General features: G+C 38.1%; 3 protein-coding genes across 5 annotated transcripts in view; all 3 read right to left on the reverse strand.

Annotated features, from left to right (window-relative positions):
• Positions 1 to 2,055: 2,055 nt before the first annotated feature.
• On the reverse strand, positions 2,056 to 9,750 carry tnfsf13b (TNF superfamily member 13b). Of its 3 annotated transcripts, none has more exons than XM_047815133.1 (7): positions 9,571 to 9,750; positions 6,701 to 6,982; positions 6,207 to 6,270; positions 5,253 to 5,309; positions 4,973 to 5,097; positions 4,540 to 4,690; positions 2,056 to 4,378 (listed from the first exon to the last, which is right to left on the reverse strand). In XM_047815133.1, exons 2-7 carry the CDS (start codon positions 6,956 to 6,958, stop codon positions 4,266 to 4,268), a joined length of 768 nt encoding a protein of 255 aa, XP_047671089.1. In that variant the 5' UTR covers positions 6,959 to 6,982; positions 9,571 to 9,750; the 3' UTR covers positions 2,056 to 4,265. The 3 variants fall into 3 exon arrangements, with proteins under 3 accessions (XP_047671089.1, XP_027020387.1, XP_027020388.1); XM_027164586.2 differs by lacking the exon at positions 9,571 to 9,750 and adding an exon at positions 7,085 to 7,340; XM_027164587.2 differs by lacking the exon at positions 9,571 to 9,750 and adding an exon at positions 7,164 to 7,339.
• A 192-nt stretch (positions 9,751 to 9,942) lies between these two features.
• Positions 9,943 to 14,032, reverse strand: abhd13 (abhydrolase domain containing 13). Its single transcript, XM_027164585.2, has 3 exons — positions 13,926 to 14,032; positions 13,528 to 13,706; positions 9,943 to 11,369 (listed from the first exon to the last, which is right to left on the reverse strand). The coding sequence occupies exon 3, from the start codon at positions 11,320 to 11,322 to the stop codon at positions 10,309 to 10,311; it is 1,014 nt and encodes a 337-aa protein (XP_027020386.2). The 5' UTR covers positions 11,323 to 11,369; positions 13,528 to 13,706; positions 13,926 to 14,032; the 3' UTR covers positions 9,943 to 10,308.
• Positions 14,033 to 15,642: 1,610 nt separating this feature from the next.
• LOC113654629 (NALCN channel auxiliary factor 1) overlaps positions 15,643 to 22,014 on the reverse strand; it is a 110,627-nt gene continuing 104,255 nt past the window's right edge. The window contains exons 2-3 of the mRNA XM_027164884.2: positions 20,455 to 20,626; positions 15,643 to 19,898 (exon numbers count right to left, since the gene is read on the reverse strand). Coding sequence (XP_027020685.1) covers positions 19,618 to 19,898; positions 20,455 to 20,626 — 453 coding nt within the window. The 3' untranslated portion in view covers positions 15,643 to 19,617. The remainder of the gene's footprint in view (positions 19,899 to 20,454; positions 20,627 to 22,014) is intronic.

A 22,014-nucleotide genomic window follows, 5' to 3' on the forward strand; every position in this document is an offset into this window, starting at 1 on the left:
TGCTTATCAGATGGTTGCTGATTCACTGGTTTAAAAACATATAGCAATGTATCCGATGCAGTTTCATATGGTTAAACCTTAAAAGAAATGTAGATACTTTTATTTAGTCATATATTCATTACAGCAGTTCTGTTCTGTTCTTCTCATATCCCAGCTTGTTATGAAGTTGGAGGTTAAAGTGCATGTGCATGATAACCTTCTCTGCTATAGGGGTGCTGTAAGACACTTGATCAATGTCCCAAGAGGCAGTGTGTCCATGCTAGGACTTGAACCCCTGAACTTTTCTTCACTAACCCAAAGCAGGATTCCTGAATTTTGTACATTTGCAAAAGTCTGCACAGAACCTCACTTTGGGCAGCTTTCCTGTTGATTATGACATTTCTCGAACAGGTAAGAAATCCTCATTAGGCTATACAGTGAGTATATCAGTTGTAGAAAATTCTGTTAAACAAACGTAGTTTATTTTCTTTTTTTTTTATTAGCTAAATGTGAACTAGCTGTTTCATTTATAAACTTATGAACCACAGTTTAAAACAAATTATTACTTTAGTATATGATTATTTGATCAAATGGTCCAAATTATTATTACCATTAACTGTATAAAAAATATTTACATCCATTCTGGTGCTAACAGCTTTTACCAGAATATAATTGTCCTTCTTATCTTCTGAGGCAACTCTCTCCTTAGCTTTCTGTGGTCAATGTTCAGTGAGGTGCAAATCATGATACCAAACAGCACAGTGACTACTTTCCCCCCTTTAAATAGGCTGACTGATTACAAGTTTGAAGACAATTGTGATGTTAATTACAGGACACACTTTAGCATCTCCCTTTGGTCAAATTTCTAGGGGTAGCATCATTTTTATCCAGGCCAGTTTCATTAGTTTGTTTAATAAATGCTTCTGTTGAACCACAATTCAATTTCATTAATACATTTTCAGCCAATTTATATTTATTATTACTTTTTGTCAGTTTCAAGTGAACATTGTGGGTTTTTCTTTCTTTAATGGAAGGTCACCAACAATTTTGTTAATGTATGTGTTTTTTTTTAAACATGCAAATAATGTGCTAACCACCTCCAGGGTCGGGGGGTCGATTCCCACCTCCGCCTAGTGTGTGTGGAGTTTGCATGTTCTCCCCATGCCTCGGAGGTTTCTTCCGGGTACTCCGGTTTCCTCACCCGGTCCAAAGACATGCATGGTAGGTTGATTGGCATCTGTGGAAAATTGTCCGTAGTGTGAGAGTGTGAGTGAATGAGTGTGTGTGCCGTGCGATGGGTTGGCACCTGCCTTGGGTGTATCCTGCCTTGATGCCCGATGACGCCTGAGATAGGCACAGGCTCCCGGTGACCCGAGGTAGTTCGGATAAGCGGTAGAAAATGAATGAATGAATGAATGAATGAATGAACATGCAAAGAGAGCAGAGTGCAAAAAGAAGGAAAATCTAGATCAAATCAGTATTTGATGTGACTACTGTCTGGCTTTAAACCAGCATCTTGCACACTTTGTGCACTTTTTTTGTAGGGATTTTGTTGGATCAGATTCAGGTGTGATTACCAAACTATACCAAGCAGGTCCTAATGATAATCAGTTTAATATGTGGGTTGAAACATAGTCATTAAATGAAACAGAAACGGCTGTACGGCCGTGTGAGGAACAGCCAAACTTGCTACTAAGGTGAGGCTATGAAGGACAGTTTCATGTCACAGGTCATACACCATGGCACATCTGAACACAGCAACAAGACACAAGCCAGTTACACTGCATAAGGGAGGTCTATTCCAGAGAAAGATTTCAACGCGTACTTGGGTACAGCAACCCAATATGTGCTGTTCAAGCTATTGAGAAGAAGCACAAAGAAACAAGCAACACCGTAGACACAGTGTTCAGCAAAGGAAGCTTAATGCAGCAGATCATGCTTACTTCCCTTTTACACCAGAAGATGCCAAGCATCGCAAGTGCACCAAGAAGAATTGATGCTGTTCTGCAGGCAAAGAGGGTTTGATAGCAAATATTGATTTGATTTACAAAGTACAGAAGCATTTCTGTTGTAAGATACATTTCAAAGATTGTGATAGAGGATTGGGAGTTATGTATGTCCATACTTGTATAGAAATGCATACGTATATATGCATACTATATAAGTAAACTTACCCCCTTTCCAATGATCACCTTTATTTTTGGAGTCTGAAAATGTAGTAAAATACCGAACAGTAATTTGTCACACCATATGAGCACAACACTATGCTTCAAATAAACAACAACAACAAACGTTCATATTTCTCGTCTGAAAACAATTTGGCATGTTTGGAGAACACAAAAGCAACCTGTTACTGAAATATAACTTATCTTACTATGGCTTTGTTTCAGTACCACAATTGTAAAGTTGTCCACAATTTAAATATGAGAAGCTAAATCAATTAAAATGGTAGGAACAATATCACAAACAAATACACATTTATAAAAGACATTAAATATTAGCTAACAGGATATTTAATAAGCAAATTTTTGTGTACAATTTATTACAGTAAACAATTTTCTATGACCTGCAACACTAAGGTAACATTTTACATTGGTCAGATATCAACATATATAAACATATGGTCATATCAATATTAATAAAATTCATAAAATGAGCTTAATACAAATTGATGCTAAAAAAAAAGTGCTTAGCATACAGTTACATCAATAATACATATACGTTTTAAAAATATATATTATTAGCTAAAGGTTAAAAGAAAATCTGAAGTAGCTCAGTGATTCAAGTTTTAGATGTATTTTTTAATAACATGTGAAACATCCCTTTACGCAGAAGCTTGGAAACTGATGCCTCCTGAAGGTTACACTTGAAAAATATGTCAGTATTGGGCTTCTAGCAGTTATGAGACTAATAATGATAGTGAGAACTGTTTGAAATAAATGGGTTAAAGAAGACCATTTGTGAATATAATACAGTTCACATTAGATTTACAGAATAATCAGAAATTTACATCAATTACTGACCTGGATCAATAACTGAAACACACATACAGTATGCTGTACATAAGTGTAAGTGGGACTAAAACAGAATCGGGTCATTGTAAAAGCCTGAACATGTGATTAAATTAGGTTATGAAAAATTATGCAAAATACTCTCCATAACCCTTGGAAAAAAACAGTGGATCCAAAGCTAAGCCATAGGACTGTGATCATATGATGTGGCAGTGCTGCCCTCTGCTGAAGTGCAAAGAAAGCTCACATAACCACAAATAAATCACACGGCTAAAATATATTCATAACCAGTCACTTAACTGTTGCCTAATTTCACAGGCCAATTCAAACTCTAGTCTGTTCATGGTTATAACCCACATGTTCTATGCTTGCAAAAGCAATATGAAAATTGACCACAACAGTTGTAAGTACTGGCTTTACGTCTTACATGTTAGTGAGCAGACTGCATCTGTGGATGCATGTCATTTTTATTAAAAACAGAGTAAGACAGTGATGTATGTACTAGATGCCACAAAGTACTCGGAAATTGTTAAAAGGTCCATCTTAAAGGCTTGTAGACTTGGGTAAATGCAGGAAAATGGTGCTCTGGGCTTCACATCATTATGACGCTAGCTATAGTTTCCGAGGTCCACAGGCAGATCTGAGCATCCATATCTTAAGCATAACACCTCATAGGGCAACAACTAGACACACATTCATACCTAAGGAGCAATCGATTCAGTCATTCATCTTCAGTATCCACTTTATTCTGGTCAGGGTTGCAGTGCTTTCCAAAGCCAATCCCTAGAACCTTAGCTGCAAGGTGGGATTCATACCAGCTGGGACACCAGCCCATTACCAGGCACCATGTACACACATTCATACACTCATTCACACTGATAGAAAATTTACCACCGCGAATTTGCATATAATTTGCTCACACTCGCACATCAACCTCCATATGTGAAATATTGTGTAGTTCCCCACCTCCTAACAGTTAATACACAATACAGGTCTCTACAGGTTAGTTAAAGGAAGTACCCTGTGTACTGAGATTTCCAAAAGCAGTACAAGCTGGTGTCTCATTTCTACTATTTTGTACATTAGCCGAGTGGTTAAGGCATTGGACTACTGATAGGATCAGAAGGTTGTGGAAGTTTGTGAATCCCAATGCCACCATTCTGCAACTACTGGGCCATTAAGCAAGGCTCTTAACCCTCAATTGTTCAGTTATATAAATGAGATAAATGCAAGTCACTCTGGATAAGAGCATCTGCCAAAAGCCATATATGTAAATCAGGCCAGTTTGATGGCTCCCATGTAGGTGCAGTCTCCATCCAGAAAGATGCTTGCTGTGGGTCGAGGTATAAGCAGCTCCACTGTGTCTCCAACGTCTAGCTTCACTATCCCTGAAGACAAGAAACCAAACAGCCCAAATAACAAAATACATAAACTGAAAAAAGGAATGAATAAATATAAAGTGTGATAAGTTTGAACACTAAAAGCATTTTTGTCACTGTTACATTATGACCAAATCTGAATTTTATAGTGGGAAGTGATCATCACCTACCTCCTGTGTAGCAGGTGTTATAGGGAACCTTCACGTTCATGGTCTGGATGCAGCGGAACAGAACAACATGTTGACTCTCGTCCCCGACCACATGCTTTTTCATGCGGATCATGATGTTGCCCATTGCATAATGCGGGTCTTGAAAATAAACCTGGAAAAAGAAGGCAATGAATGTTTGCTTAATTTGGGTTTAAACACTAAACAAACACCTGAAGGCACAGTGCATGATATAAACAATAATAATTAGCTTTGTGAATAAGGTCGTGAATTTCAGTGAATAGAAAATGGATGGTTCATGGTTGTAAGAATCTAATACACATGACATAAATCCACAGCAGACAGTGAATGATTTTTCATTGCACCCGAGTTTCAGCCTCACTGCCTTTGCTAAAGGCTCTACCTGTGTAATGGTGGGTGATTCATAGGGATCTACCTGACTGTAAATGAAGTAGTAGCCCTCCTCTTTGACCATTATGACATCCTGATCCAACTCAAGAGCCTCGCCTCGCTGTAGACCAGCCTGCCACGGAATGCCAGTGTGTTTCTCCATTGCAAAGTCTGACCAAAGCAAAGAATCGTGTTTAATGGATGACAAAATAAGCTTTATAATAAAATAAATGGCTTTATTCTTCCAAAATAAAGAAAAAAACGAGTTTGCCATACTAGCTGTTTTAAACATAACGAAACATGCTATAGTAACATCTCTGTGTTACCTTTCTGAAAGGTCGCCCTCTTGCTGTCTGGCATCATCTGCAAGAACGGCTGAAGCGCTGAAAAAGGACAGAGGACAATTTGAAGGGTTTTATGAAATTTCAATTATTTCAAAATGAGCGTCATCCTGGAAGATTATTCTTTTACAGTATCCCACACTTTTTTCCAGATTTCCGAAACCTGTTTTGACTTAAATTGTTGATCCACTCCCAACAGCTTAAAATTGTTTCATCATACTGATAAACAGTTAAATAATTTGTATTGAGTTGCAGTTCCCTTTTCCTTTCCAACTAAGCCAGCATAAAAAAAAACCTTCACACAGCAATATTAAAATTAGATTAGTTTGCACAGCCCTTCCAGAATTTGGAAATTTCTGCTATTAATTTGAATGTGTTTAGAAGTTCCTTCGGTTATTTCAGATACCCTCAAGACAACTTTTGGAGCTGGTAACTGTGAATTTTCTTTCTTTTTGGCAATATCTCATATATCTCTGGATTACAGTGCTGTAGGTTATGAGGTCATGGTGTACTGGATGCTGTGCTGACTTCCCCTCTTTACTAAATCTGTTTTGAATTCACTTGTTCTCACCAATGTTTGAAAGCTACCTTGTGTCTCATATGCATACTACATGCTTTATACGTATTTCTAAGTGTTTTCGTCGGTTCCGCTCGCACGTATGTCTGATTGATGCTGAACTGCTTATGCACGTTTAATCTGTCAGCATCTCTGTACGAATATTTAATCCGCACATCTTGCGTGCCGCCGTATGTGTTAAAACCACACAACCATATTTACTTGTTCACACTAAATAAAAAAAAAACTGCCAGTGTTTCCTGCAAGTGCATGCTACTTATGCATTAGCCTGCAGACAGCAGACTGCAACCGGGTCAGTGTTACTGAGAATTCCACATATTACATATTTGCAAATAGGACTTTGCCTGATTGTTCAGACTCACTTCCCAGACTTCTCTTCTTCAACCTGAACTGTTCTTGCTGCCTTCCAGAAGCTTCTGTTTCCAACTGCAGGCTCAGAAGACAGGACAGAAGAGAAGTGACTCATATATATATATATATATATATACAAACTTCAAGGAGAAATGTTATCAGACTGCTGCAATACAACTCATTTGAAAGAAAGTGCTAAGGCTGTTGATAAGTATAAAGCTTATCTACTATTTTCAGATGTTGCCAGACCATTAATAAATCCTCTTTTTGTGGCACATGGCAGTAATTCAAGGTACTTCAAGGAGACTCTTTGTAAGTACAGATACTGCAGCATTCTAAATAAAAAAGGTGCTGGGGGTGGCAGGAGGGACCACATGACACCCTGCGATGATATCAAATTGTCCCCCATAATAAGTACAACATATTTAATTGTTAGAACATATTTATTTAGCTAGCATAAAGGATAAAAAAGCCCTGCAAGGTGCCACCTCTAGTTATGTCTCACCGGAGCTGTGTTGGCATCATCTTCACGTTGCTGGTGCAGGGGTCCTTTCATGCTTTCCACCGGTGTGTCTCTGCAACCTTCTCTCCTGCGACTCACCTCGCTCTTCAGCACTTCCACCTCTGCATGCAGAGCCAGCATGTGGTATAGGGACAGCACTGATAGCGAAGAGGAGGTAATCGCCAGCACAGTCAAAACCATACCAACCCACGAAAGCCTCTGACCCTCCACCTGAACTGGAGCAGCTCCCAGTGCACGCATTATCCACAGTTTCAGTGGGATTTACTTAGAATGAACAGAAAAGGAACTAAAATCACCAAACATTCTTTCTCAAATACATCGGTGCTTCTGTAGAAACCAGTGAACCAAACACACATCTGAACCTACATCGAAAACGTTGTGAAATGTCTCGGATCGACAGTGCGATGGCTTTGCTCCAAGAAAGCTGAAAATTATGTAAACCTACCACAAGCTACTCTGTTTTCAGGCACTTAATAATGATTTCGTCCTTGTGTTCGCCTCATCACAAAGTGAAGAGAGAACTCTGCACAACAAAAAGAGAAAGTGTGTGCATGTGCGCGCATGTGTATAAGAGCGAGAGAGAAAGAGAAAGAGAGAGAGAGAGAGAGAGAGAGAGAGAGAGAGAGAGAGAGAGAAAGAATGAGAGAGAGAGAGAGAGAGAAGACTTCATCTTTGAAAGTTAACCAAACCCCTGCAGTTTCCGGCCAAATTCTCTACACCTCCTTTCACCAGAAATTTTTCTGCCTTACATTCCAGAGAGAGAGAGAAATAAAAACTGTCTCAAACAATCTCTTACATTTGTGCAAATTCATTTCCACTAAATATAGATATATATACACACACACACCAAGAGAGAGACACCAATAAAAGCTGCAGACTTGGCATGGAATTAACCTTCAATAAGGAAGTGTACAAATTATACTGAAAGCAAAATGAATGCCACTCACTGATTGTAAAACAATAAAGGAATTCATTGTTTATGTTCACAGGACACTGGTCACTGAACAAGTTTCCAAAACAGTATCAAAATATTCCTTGGTGCAAAACAGAAAGATTGAACAACATCTAATCGAATGAAATGAACAGAAGCTCCTTAAAGTATGGATAAGGAATCAGTGATCAGCTCTTACAACATTTTTCATGCTCTACTGGAACTTTTATTTGGTACAAACACTCAAGGATATGACAGTTACTCATAACCACCCACCCCCAACCACCTGAACACACACACACACCACACCACACCACACCACATATATGGCACATCTCACTCATATGGCACTTTGCACTTTCAAATGGCAGAAAAGAACGCAATAAAGTCAGTGTAGAACTCTTTACATGTGTGTGTGTAAAATACCCTAACAGAAGAAATAAAAACTGATTAAACTCGCATTTAGTTCTACCAGAAAAAAAAATCTGATATCACTGCTTGAGGACTAGACTTCTGTTGCATTTATGGTCATAAAACTCAACCTTCTAATAATAATGAGCTCATTAGAGATACAGCATTAAACACAAGTTGCACATTTCAGTTCACTCACACACTGCATTTTGAAACCGATAAGCCTCTCACACACTTCACACTGATAGTGGCCTTTGTGATAAATTCGTTATTATTCGTTATTTCCTTTATCATTAATTATGTTTACCTTCTGCTCTATGTTTATGTTCTGTAAAGCTGCTTTGAGACAATGTCTATTGTAAAAAGCGCTATACAAATAAACTTGAATTGAATTGAATAAATACCTTCTAAACGGTCAGCTATAAAACAGACATGTACACAGGATTATTGCTGATCAGCCATTACTTTGGTTGGAGGATGTAAAATCCCATAAATCATACAAGCAATCAACATTTATTAACATAACCAACTGATGATGCCCTTAAAAAAATCAACTCAACACCATTACAAGTTAGAACTGATTTGGATTTGAAAAAGTGTCCGAGTCAAAAGATAAATCGTAATATATATGTATTTAATATCCATTTATAATCATGATGGTTATGTGACTTAAATATAATCTCTGTAAGGAAAATATACAAAGCATATAAAAAGCGTCTGGGACTCTTTTTGTTTCATAAATTCCTCTTATAAGAATATTTAATGCTGAATGTTTAAAAAAAAAAAAAAAAAAAAACAATAAAAAAAATAACCACATTATTACAAGCAGCATGTAAATCATCTTGGTACAATTCGGTCAATTGATCAGAACCAGTTTTCAATTAATTTAATACATTTCTAATTAATATCTTAGCAGGGCTGGAAACATCTGACAATGTCTTAATGTGGACTCATGCACATAAAAGGCCTTTATACATTTATTTCTGTGAAAACTGATCGATTCTCCTGATTATTCCGTCTTGAAAAAAAGATCTTTTCAGCACTACATGAAAACACGACACACAGCAAATCTTGCAGCCAAAACATTGGGCTTTGTTTAGAGGGTGCAAATTGTGTGTGCTACATTATAAACTTTGTTAAAAGAGTATAATGAGCACATATTTGTGCACTTACTGAATAGCAAACTGGTTAGCTAATTCTTACATTATGTTAGTTATCATTCAAATTCTGGGCAACACACTGGAGCTCTAATTTGTCCGGTGAGTTAACTATTTACTGTTTGTCCACATCTGAGGAATCCAAACACTGCGGTATAGCAACGTCCACTGAGGGAAAACTGGAAGGACTTCTGCAATGTTACTAAAGTATAAGCATTTATTAAAACCAAGTAAAGCAGCATAAAAAGACCTGCGCTCTTAGATATTTTAGATCTTATTTACAGTTTGCTAAAGGGTTGTGATCGCAACACTGTCATGCTCCTACATGCTTTACACTTAAAAAAAAATCTTACAGTTTGAAGCCTCTCATCAACCACAACGATTCAGAGTCACCTTTGGATGAAGGGAGTATACACCATCTGCTGTCTGGCACCAAACTGAGGGGATTCTCTCAGACATCAGACAGTTCCTGAGCCCATTTTCAGCTTCGATCACTAAGCTCAATAACAAAAACAAGGCCTTTAAAAACATTTTTGTTTAAAAAAAAAAAAAAAAAAAAAAAAAAAAAAAAAAAAAAAACCACAACACAGACTGCATCTGCACACACTGTCAATGCCTATTGTATGGTTTTTTATGTTAGCTCTTAAGATTTTTCACCAGAACCTTCAAATCAAAATAGAACACCACAAGGTCCAATGAAATATACTGACAAAAATACTTAACACTTTGTCTGACATTATTAGACAAGAATCTTTATTATACAGTAGGATGAGCCCATGAATGACCATTTGGTATAACTTGGATGGTAAAGTCTCTGTATAAAAAGAGCTGTACAGTCAGTACAAATGAGTGTATGAAAATGAAGACATTACATTATAGAAGTGGATCATTCATGCATTCATATTTTAACTGAAAGCTTTGAGGATATTTAAAACCGCATCGTCCTCCAATCACAATCCACACACATATCCTTAATATAATAACCACCGAAGATTAAGTGCTAGAAATGGAATCGGGAAAGGGGAGACGAAGAGCGTAAAAATAAACATTCTATTACAGCACATCCACATTAGTAGTAGTGGAAGCAGCTTCTAAATGATGGTGACACTTGCAGAGCCCTGGGATGCTTCTTCCTGCGCATGGCCCTTGAGCAGCTCTTTAATAAACTGCTCAAGAGCAGCAAAATAACCCTGGCACTGCCAGGTGTCGTTGTGCGTTCCCTCAGGAAAGATGCCAAGGCGCTTAGTCCGCGCAGGCGACAGCTCGTATAGCTGTTTCATCATGACAGGCGGGATAAGCTGGTCCGACAGGCCCGAAATGAAAAGTGAGGGCATACGGCATAGAGTCACATACCTGTAGGAAAGGAATTTGTTCTTATAGCACCATACAGGAAGGTAGCGCATGGGAAGGAAGGAAAAGAGTGTAGACGCCATGTGTGGGATGCTCAAGAATGTGTTCTCCACCATTATAGCCGCCACACGGTGTGGGTTAACTGAGGCCAACCTGATGGCCACAGCGCCACCCAGAGACCGGCCGAACAATATGATTTTTGTCTTGTCAATGTCAGGCCGTGACATGACATAGTCAAGTGTGGCCTCAGCATCCTGATAGAGTCCCTCTTCACTTGGCTCACCATCACTTTTTCCATAACCTCTGTAGTCTACCAGAACCACGTTAGCTTTTAGGTTAACGAGCATGAGCAGTGCATTAGGTACACGGTGTCCGATGTTCCCTGCATTGCCATGAAAATACAAAATGGTGGGAACTAGAGCAGGATTTTCACCTGTGTAGCGTAGCAAAATTAGGTTGAGCTGCACACCGTCTTTAGTACGTATATAGACACTCTCGTTTGGAATTCCAGTAGGCATGGGAACATAAAGGCGTGAGGAGGAAGGCTGATCAGGAAAATACAGCAACACATCCTGGAATTTGTACAGGATCCCAGCCACAGAAGCCAATATGAGACACAGCAACAAGATGCCTCCATAGAGGTGGAAGGTAAGGATAAGTGCCAGCAGTGAGATTCGGCAAACTCCCCAAACCCACGAGCCCACAGTCAGCAGGCATCGCTCCAGTGTCCCCCAAAACCTCCATGACTTCTCCATGACAAGCCTTCTGACAGGAGATACTCTGATCTCACTCTACAGGTAATCTATGGACAAATCGGGTTGACAAAGAATACAGAATGTGAAAGTACATCATGCATCATGTAGCATTTAGCAATGCATAATATCACATTGTCTCTAGGACATGATAAGTATGACATGGGGCAAAGTATTACACACATACTTAAAGGCAGGCAGGTAGGTGTATTTGTAATACCAAATTTTAATAAGGATTATAATGCCCTGCCTGATCAAATGTTGTGTTTTCTACAAACCTATAAATTCAAACCAAATGACACAACCGTTAATGATCTAATGCATGAATCTACAGTCTGGGCTACAAAAAAACAAAAAAAACAACAGCTCCATGCCAAATCTTTGTACTATTCTATGTATTTTTCATAAGACTGTGAGTAACACTGCTGTCCTCATGTCACAAAAGTCCAAACTAATCCACTAAACAGAATATAGTTGGTTAGGTGTGCCACAATTATGTCTTTTATCTTTAAAAGACGAAGGACTCCGTATCAGCTTCCCTTGCACATATATACTAGGGCTGGGCGATATGGCTGAAAACTGTATCACGATCTCAGTGTTTCATATCGGTCGATATCAATAAATTTTTTTTTTTACATTTCTTTTATTTTATGCTTAATCGTATCTTATTTAAACTTAATTTTATTTTAAACTTATCCTCTGATCATAATCCCCTCAGTTATTAAGACAGAAACGTCAACAACCATGGAAATCTCAAATAATTAAAATGTAAACATAAGTCTAAAGTCACAATGAACACAATAATTCTCTCTTTCTAAATTCACATTTAAGGTGCAAAATGAAAGAAAATGTAAGAAATGCTTAATAAAGTGTAATAAAATAGTGCAGTGTTAAATATAAACATGGGCGTCGGAAACATTATATGTGGGTGGGACAGGACCCACCCACTTTTTAAGACCAATAATATTGCACCCACCCACTTTTACCGTCTCTATTCAGTGAATGTCTTTTTTTTTATTACTGTTCAGAGCGCCGCCAGTCGAATCCATTCTGCTTGAGGAATGCCCTAATAAATTAAACTCCATTCCAATATGGCGCAACTGAACGTGATCCTGTTACATGATTGGCTGTTAGCGTGTCACTCACTACGTTGCTAGGTTACCAGAGAGCGAGTGCCTTTGTTAATGCAACCAAACTTGCTTCGCAACCTGTGTTTTCTTCTGACGTGTGTCTCTAAAAAACATTGAACGTTTATCGAACACATTTTATATTGATATCGATCACGTGTCTATCGCGATACATATTGTTATTGTTTTATCGCCCAGCCCTAATATATACACTGTTAAATATTTTCCTGAAACTTTCCTGAAAATTGACATGTTTTAATCCCCCCCTCCCCCTAACCGTTCCACTAACTTTGTATATTTATAATCACACCTCCAGTGTCACCCATATGAGGATGAGGTTCCCTTTTGAGTCCTTTGGTTCCTCTCAAGGTTTCTTTCTTCACCATTTAAGGGAGTTTTTCCTCCCCACAGTCACCTGCGTCACCTCAGACTTACTCATTGGTGATAAATATAAGCACATTCAAATCTATCTAACATTAATCTTGAATCTTGTATGATATTAATCTTTATAGTATTCTTTATAATAACCTTTTGTTCGATGTTTATGTTCTGTAAAGCTGCAATGAGACGGTCACTTGTAAAATGTGCTATAGAAATAAACTTGCATTGAATTTGCAAAATAAGGATGTATAGTTTATAATAGTTTATATAATCCTTAATAACATTCATATGAAAAGTGGACACCTGGATCCCTTTTTCTGAGAATGTTAGCTATCTACAGGCTGATAACAGGCAGCTCTTAAACCACTGCTCAATGCTCGAGAACTAAACATTTTAACCCGAACACAAACACTGTGTCGCTTCCTGTTCACCTGTTTGTGGCTAATGTTAGTAACGAACCGGTAAATACAGAAACCAACACAACGAATCAGTCGCATTGCTAAGGTTAGCCAGAGAGCTAACCAAAATCAGCTGAGGTTTATAAATACACTGGTGTACTTTCTTTCACAAGCTTGATTACTGTGGTCATGCTAACCGACAGCTAGAATGGCTAGTTAGCAAACCTGTTGTTAGCCTCACGTTTAGTAGAGAAATGACCATTTAACTAACACAAAACGTAAGACTTCATGCGCATACTTACATCTGTTACACTCTTCAAAGGCACATTTTCAAACAGAAATGGTTTAGTGTGTGTGCTAAACGCACACGTTTATCCATTCCACACAGGCTCGGTTGCTGGTTAGCCCACTAGTCAGACCGCTTTTCCAATGTGTCACACCGTAATCAGTCCGATCGGAAACATGCGCCAACGATTAGAAACTATTCGTATAAAGATTTTAAACATGGTTTATAAGTTAATTCAACGCATTACATTTAATAAATAAATAAAAATATTTTATATATATATGATCATAAATGTAATTAATCTTTAAGTCAATCAATTTAAATCTTGTGTGTTACATGAAATGTTGCTTTTTTGAGATATAGTTCACATAAACACATTAAAAAAGCATGTACTGTATCTCTGTAAGATAGAACCTCAAAATGTGACGTTAGCTAATGACAAAACCATCATATCCTGTAGACCTTCTGCCTTCCTGTAATTCCATTCGAGACCATAAATATGGTGTAAGGTCATATAAACCACATACGTTAACGCCACCGACATTTTGGAGAGGGTAACTTTTCCCTTTAAGTGTATTGACTAGTATTGAATTTATTAACTCAGACAAGATTTGCTGATACCCCAGAACAACATCAAACGTAATCACAATTTCCAGTCGAGAGCTTTTTATGTTTATGTTTTTATTATATGCAGGACTTCAGGCAATATATTTGCATGTCTGCTTCACGCATCCTAACCACTAGGGGCAGTAAGCGTACTTAGCTTAGATATCGTCCTGTGTGTGTGTGTGTGTGTGTGTGTGTGTGTGTGTGTGTGTGTGTGTGCGCGCGCGCGTGTGCGCGTGTGCGTGCGTGCGTCCGTGCGTGTGTGCGTGTGTGTGTGTGTGTGTGTGTGTGTGTGTGTGTGTGTGTGTGTGTGTGTGTGTGTGTGTATGCAGTGTCCTTGTATGATGAACTAATACCTGATGCAGTATCTGCAATAAATAAAATGCTTTATAATCTATATGGCAAGACATTTATGGACACCACACCCATATATGCTTGTTGAACATCTCCTTATAGATTTATCTCCCATTAGCTGTTATAATAAACTCCACTCTAAAATGAAGGCTTTTCCGAATACATGTTGGTGCGAGGTTGTGGGGATTTGTTTTCATTCAGTCACAAGAGCATTATTGACATCAGGCACTGATGTTGGGTGATGAGGTCAGACTCCCGTTCATCCCAAAGGTGTTCAGTGGTGTTGAGTTCACTGCTCTCTACAGGACACAAGTTATTTCATGTTAACATTATGACAGGTTTGTACTAGGCCTGTTAAAGCTGTGTGAAATGTTTACATTCGAAAATGTAATCTATTTTGTTCTTTAGTTGTTTCAGTGCAGATTATCCAATTTGCATATTTGACACATTTGGAGCAGGATTTATGGCAGAGACTCTTCCTGAGGCAACCTTCCCCTTTTTGTCAACTGTGTGCTGTGCATTTATTTATTCACATAGCTGCGGTTTAAAGAAGACGTGTCCAGTCTCATTCGTAAAAGGGCCGGGGTGGGTGCAGGTTCAAGTCAAGGCTTGGTTTTCATTCCAACCAAGCAGAAGCTGCACCTGTGTCTACTGAAAGACAAGATTAACTGGTTAACAGTGTAACACACTGGCCCTTTGCAGATTAAACAGTTTAGTAAAGAGACGATATTATGTGTTTCTGTGCATAATATAACAGGCACATTATGATATTTTTATATCTTTGTAAAATGTTACCCAGTCTAATTTCTTGTAAATCCATAGTGATGTGTTTAGACCTACGATTCCTGTCACTTGTACCAGTGTCAGTCATTTGATTATTGTGTAAAACCCAAACTGTGAGTAATACGATATAAAAAACAGATCAAATCTCTGCATGTCGGTAAATAACAACAGCACACAAACTAACAGATTACATCTCTGTATTTATTTTCATCAGAACACATTTTTAACCATTTTAGTTGTAGTTTTCATACCTTTGAAAAGATCATGAACTGTGTGTTTGTTTTATAAATAATTCCTCAAAGTTGTTTGTAAAAAATTAAAGAAGGTACTGAACTAAATCATCTATAATATTACAATATACCGGTAATATAATAATCCTTTTCTTTAAATAATCATAGTCTTAATGTTATCTCTATATGCCTTTTAACCTCTATATGCCTTTTAACTTTTTATACGTTTTGTGTTGTTTTGCTTTTGTTTTTTTTGTTTTTTGTTTTTTTCCATTTATAATCACAGCCATCAGGTGCTGAGGTTGTGATTCAGAGGATAGTCCTTATGGTTAAACCACACCACTCAGAATAATTCTCAGTCGAAACAAAGCAAAAATGAAAATAAAAATTCAGACACTTCCAAAAGAGGAATTAAAAAAAAAAAGACATAAACCCAGAATGCAAGGAAACCTCCAGAGGAAATAGACCCACACATAAATAGGCATTCTTATAACATATTTACAACAGAAAAATGACTGAGGTTCAGGGCTGCATAGGTCCACAGGAGAGAGAGAGAGAGAGAGAGAGAGAGAGAGAGAGAGAGAGAGAGAGAGAGAGAGAGAGAGAGAGGAGAAAGTATTTCTGCTTGCCAAGTGAAACTGATGCATGGTGATGATCCAGTACATACATAGTTGTATTTATAGCTGAAAATGCACATGTACTGCATGTGAGCAAGCATAAAATACATCTTATTTGAAGGTTTGGTGGTATTTAGCAATATTAGCAGGTATCAGTTACATTCATTCTTGGGGGTCACTGAGGCACAGTAACTGAACCCATACAAACATACGCATACATGCTGTGAAATGGTACAAGGAGTTTCAGACTCATTTTGGGTTCCTGCATTTAAAGTGATATTCACAGATTTGGTTTGCTGATGCAGTGACATGGGGTGCTGACTTTAGATGTCCATTTTGTCTCACTCAACCTCAGTGCTCGTGAAAGTTCGGCTGACTGACAACCTATAGGGTAACATTGCAAAACTTGTGGTTTTGGCATATCTTCCTGATATTTATTGTACACACAGTGTACACACAGAGTAGGTGAACGATTCCAGAGGAGAGTGTGTCCAACTTCACAACTTCAGTCATGTGCTTCTGCTGCTGAGTGTTTAGCCAGGCGCATTGGACTTTTCCACACATTTTTAAGGGGGCATGTCTCTCTTTTCTATCTACTATATGCTATGGCTTCCCTTCCTATTATCATTCTTATTATTGTCTCATCAGTCTTTTTCTTGCTTGTTCTATTCTCTTCTCCGGACAGGTCCAGATGGAAGGGATGGAACTGTTTATTTGTGGATTAGTGTGTATCTGCTCTGTGCTGTGTGTGTGTGTTTGTGTGTGCTTGCCTAGAGATGGTGTATGGGGTGAATAATTCCTCTCTCTCTCACTCTCTCTCTCTCTCTGTGCCATTCCATAGCAGGTGGTCTCAAAAGAGGCTCTGGTGTTATGAGTTGGCTAATAAGATCTCGGGAGGGCCATCTCTCTGTGGTCTCTTTTAATTATTCATTAGACAACTCCATGTTGTACCGAAGCCATGCCATGCCTTACACGGCCACCTGAATGATGTACATTTCCTACCAATATTTGTTATTTTGAATCATTTACTTTAACTCCTGAGCTTAGTTTCTTTTGTATTGGTGAACTGCAAAGAACTGAGAGCTTCTCAGTTTGGAAAGGTTTTAAAACCGAACTAGGGATGTCTTTTTTTAACCATTTTTTTATTTTAATTTCAATTCCCACAGTCCCCACACTTCACCGAGAATTTGAGTTGCTAATAAAATACACCTCTGTATTCAACATGCCGTTATTATATTATCTAATTTTCCAAAATATTTCAAAGTGTTATGTGTCCTTTGTTTTGATTTGAAATGTCCTTTGATTCATAGGACATCATATTATTCTCACGAGACAAAGAAGTGAAATGAAATTTGATGGAAAGAAATTGAAGGTTGTGACTGTTTGCTAATTTCTGTCTCAGCTCATTTAGTATTCATTTTCCATCAAACCAAAAGTCTGGTGAATGCACGATTAATTCACTCTCCAAAAATAAATCAGCATCTTCGACGCCAGTGTGACTCTTGTGCAGTGAAAAATCTTAGTTTCAAACCCAATGCAGTTTAATGTTTGGAATATTTGGAATAAAGAAATTCAGTACCTTTTTAGAAGTACAATAAGGTTAGAGGCTACTGAGACCAAAGATTTAATCGACTTCATCTGCCACCCATTTGTTTCCTTTTAAAAACGATCTTATTAAGGTATTGTGTATGTGAAAAGATGAACAAACTCTCTATTTCTATAGAACATCAGTAGTTTCGAACCATGTTTTTTTTAACCCCAAATGTAAGGAGGAACACCGTAAATCTTGAATCCTCAGCTCTATAAAGAATACATAAAAGAAACCAACGAATCCATTCTAGTAAGCAATATAGTTCAATTTGAATATTTTGGGTTGTGATGCAGAATGAAAGTCACTGACCCTGTCTCTGCCGCCGGCCTAAGAATGCTGTTTGGAGCCCAAGCTATCCACTGTAACTCAGATTAATCAAAAAGTACAAATCCAAACACTCATGCGCTTAAAATGCTAATCATGATTGTGTCTCTGAGCCACTATGAATATGAATGTAGCTCATATTTGTAGAGTATTACTGTAGAAAAAAGGGGGAAAAAACCCAGAAAATCAGCCCTTAGCATCTCCTCCTCTGCTCCTGCTCAGTCAAAAAAAAAAAAAGAAAGAAAGAAAAAAGAAAGACAGAAAAATAACAACTCTCATATCTTTGGGTCACTTATAAGGGACCTGGCCATAGGGAGCTGCATGACCATGTGGTTGATCGTCAAAACTATGCAGCAAGAAATATTTTTTTATTAATATCTATTTTAGGAATAAAACTGCAGCTGAGCCGTCCATGCCGTATTTGTATTTCTCTCTCTAAGCAAGAATCGCAGAAGTGTGTGAATGTGTGCATGTGTAAACAATGTAAAAGCCCTTTAGTGTGGATGATACGAGATATTCAGCAAAGCAATGGATGCTCGTTTGATTGTTTTGTATTTTTATGTTCTTTCTGGCTATGTCCATATTCCAAATAAAATCAGAAGTCATTTTGAGAGTCCTTTAAAATCTGCTTCAAACGCACTGCGCTACGAACGTCTTCATTCCGTTTGGGTTTATTAATAAAATTTAGACTGTTTAGTCTAAACATTAGTAATAACATGCAGTTACCGAATACAGAATAGAGAATATATCAATATAAATAAAGTACTGAGGGCGCTGTTAAAAAAAAAAAGCAGACTTAGGGAGCGTATGCTTTTGTGCAGGTTGAGTAAACATGAATCATATTCCAAAAATGACAATTTAACTAAGGCTTTTTCAGCAAGCACGTCTACTTCCAGTTAGCTTTTTTCTGTAAATTTCATACATACTGTATCTGGAACCTCAAAAAGTCTTGACCTACTGTCCCAGTGACAGTGCAATGGCAAAACTGCTGTATGCGAAGTCAACTATAGTAAGAGAGAATAGATCAGCGAATCATTGGAGGATTTTGGACGTTCAATTAGGTCGATTTTGTATGTTTTCTAGACTCCATAGTAATCTGTATGATGGCCAGAGCAGCATATATGAAGCATATGGTTGGGCACAGATATGCACACATACACACACACATGCACACACTCATAATTTCATTTTGATAATATACACAAAACCCATCGTGTCCCATCCTTTCCTGCACAAAGACCAGTAATGAAAAGAAAAACGAGAACATGAAGAGATCCTATAGTCATCTAGTGCAACTGAAATCCAAACCATTTGACACAGTGTAAAAAATATGGTGTGAGAGAACTCCACCCTAGAGAGGTCTCTTTCAACAAAAGGCTGTGGTGTTGTCCCTTGTTCATGACATTGGATTAAGTTTGTCCAGTGTTCTTTGATGTTTTGCGAATCTGTCGGTCTGTCTTCCTGTCTGACTGTTTGTTTGCTTTGTTGATTGCATGTCCACAGTAATCCCGTCCTGCACTAGGAGTCCCAGAAAGCACTGCATTTGATCCGAAGCTGGACTGAGTCCTGATGTTTGCTGGCTGTAATGACCGTCTGCTTCGTCACTCCTCGTTGGTGGAACTCTCCTCCAGGGAGGACATGGTGCTGAGGTTGTGGGAGGCTGTGATTGTGGCCACAGTATGAAGCAGGACCAGGACTAGCAGGCAGAGTTTGAGCCTGCTGTTGCACAGTCTGGAGTTTGCTGACGAGCTCAGGGACGTCCCATGCTGGCATGACGGGTGAGTTCTTTTGTAAGTCCCTTTGGAGCTGTTGTCAGACTTGCTGTCCCATCGAACGTCACAGCACTCTGCTTCTACGTCTGAAGGGCTTTCTTCCAAGAGCCCTGAGAGACACGGCAGCACATTATTACACAGATAAATTAAAACACCTGAGTTCATTAGACTTCCATATCAGACATTTATCAAGTAAGATTGTATAAATGTTCACTTATTTCAGCCTAAACATGTATAATCATGTATAGTGGGGCAATATATGAGTGAATTTTTGGCAACATTTTCCTCAAACTCTGAATAATCAATGGGTCATTTCATCTAAATACAGAAACTTTTTCCAGCATACTGTAAGTGTAGTGCTATATTATCAGAGTGCAGTGGCATCTTTACAGTATATCAATTACTGAACATATATCAATTGAGATGCAAATGCAAGTTATTTTCCATGTTAATTTCACAATACAACTTACTGTTTAGCATGAAGGAGTCGTTTGATGTTTGCTAATGTTAAAAATACAAAATCTTTAAATTCATACACTTCTCTGTGTGACCAGCAGGTGGCATTGCAAACAAACTCTGCCGACTGACTGGAGGACACAGGCCTTATTGCACTGCAATGCAACAAACAGACAGTATGCAGAACCAAATATCTGTGTATTTGCCTACCTGTGCATATAAAACTAGGGCTTCCACCATAGATTAACTCATCATTGTCAGGCAATATGAAGGGACACCTCTGCTGGACCTCCAGGCAATACTGTCTGCATGGGATCCTGTTGCTGCAATGCATCTGTGTGGTCTGGAAGTACTGGAAACACAGCCAGTGTTTGTAGACAGTCTGAACAAAAAAGAGAAATACAGAGAAAGAGAGCGATCAGGGTAAGTAAGGACCCACTGGAATTGATTATATATCACTGATACCGTAGTAACAGTTAGAACTTAATACGTCCTGCCCTTGTATCATGGCAACCATCCCTCCTCCCCTATCATACATACATTTATTTTCCTCTTCTCCACCATCCAATATTTCTTTACCACATACTTATTCCCATTGTGTCCTGCATGTTTGATCAAATACCGCTCTTCATGCCCACATGATAGGAGAAAATATAGCTATACATAGATTTTGGCTTTGAAAAGATTTCATGTTCATTTTTTCTTTTAGAGTTAAACAATCCAAAATAGATGCATCACTTTGTCCTTTAGCTATGTCCTTCTCAATATGGTATGTCCTTGTCAGACGTGATAGCTACTAAAGTATTCCCACGGCTCTGAATTATCCTTATGTCAGAACCTTTGTTGTGTGAGCAAATAAAAGTACAATGTTACTTCAGGCAGATTGTCAATCATCAGACCATCAGAGACCAAAGTGGTGAAGACAGATCCCTTTCTAAATGCTGTTGAAGGTAACGCTAACAGTTCACAGGTCTGAAGATCCAAGGCCCAGCAAAAGCCACATGATATTTCACAACACGTTACAGTAGGTATAGAAATGTAATAATAATTTTCCATAGTGTTGATCTAATACTGATCCCTGTATATGCATTTATCATAGCTCTAGGGTCCTCTGTTCTGATACTGAACCAAAAGAAGCACTCTGAAACATTTAACTGATACTTTAATACGCTAACGGCACTTTGTAGCTGAGAGTTTGAGAATGTCTTATTTTATAGCTAACAAATCACATGACATAATCTCCACATTTACTAATCACAATTACTAATAAAACAATGGTTTGTTCTAATTTAACCTCTCACATCTTCAATCACTGATAGACAGATAGATAAGTAGATAGGTGACTAGTTATACAGAGACTAGTAGGACTGCATCCCCTGCCTTTCACGTACATTATAAAGAGACACCTCTTCACCAATTTAACTTTTGAGCCACATATATATATAAAAAAATAGATAGATAGATAGATAGACAGACAGACAGACAGATAGATAGATAGATAGATAGATAGATAGATAGATAGATAGATAGATAGATAGATAGATAGATAGATAGATAGATAGATAGATAGATAGATAGATAGATAGATAGATAGATAGACTGGCTGTTTTATTAGTTGACTGATTAATTGACTTAAATCTCTATTTTTTCAAAAAGTATCTGCTGTAATTAGAATTGCAATGAATCACAGGTTTTGCCTTAAGCTCAGCATCTTGCCTGACTGCACACCGCATGATCGTACATCATGTCATGTCTCCACTCCACTCTGAT

The sequence above is a fragment of the Tachysurus fulvidraco genome, chromosome 6 (genome assembly GCF_022655615.1).
Source record: "Tachysurus fulvidraco isolate hzauxx_2018 chromosome 6, HZAU_PFXX_2.0, whole genome shotgun sequence".
Lineage (NCBI taxonomy): Eukaryota > Metazoa > Chordata > Actinopteri > Siluriformes > Bagridae > Tachysurus > Tachysurus fulvidraco.

Excerpts from the sequence above, each read along its gene's own strand:
- tnfsf13b (XM_047815133.1), bottom strand. The coding sequence starts at position 6,958 with ATGCGTGCACTGGGAGCTGCTCCAGTTCAGGTGGAGGGTCAGAGGCTT. Across the intron at positions 5,310-6,206 it reads GAAGAAGAGAAGTCTGGGAA|CGCTTCAGCCGTTCTTGCAG; the intron begins GTGAGTCTGAAC and ends GTCCTTTTTCAG. Across the intron at positions 4,691-4,972 it reads ACTACTTCATTTACAGTCAG|GTTTATTTTCAAGACCCGCA; the intron begins GTAGATCCCTAT and ends TTCTTTTTCCAG.
- abhd13 (XM_027164585.2), bottom strand. The coding sequence starts at position 11,322 with ATGGAGAAGTCATGGAGGTTTTGGGGGACACTGGAGCGATGCCTGCTG.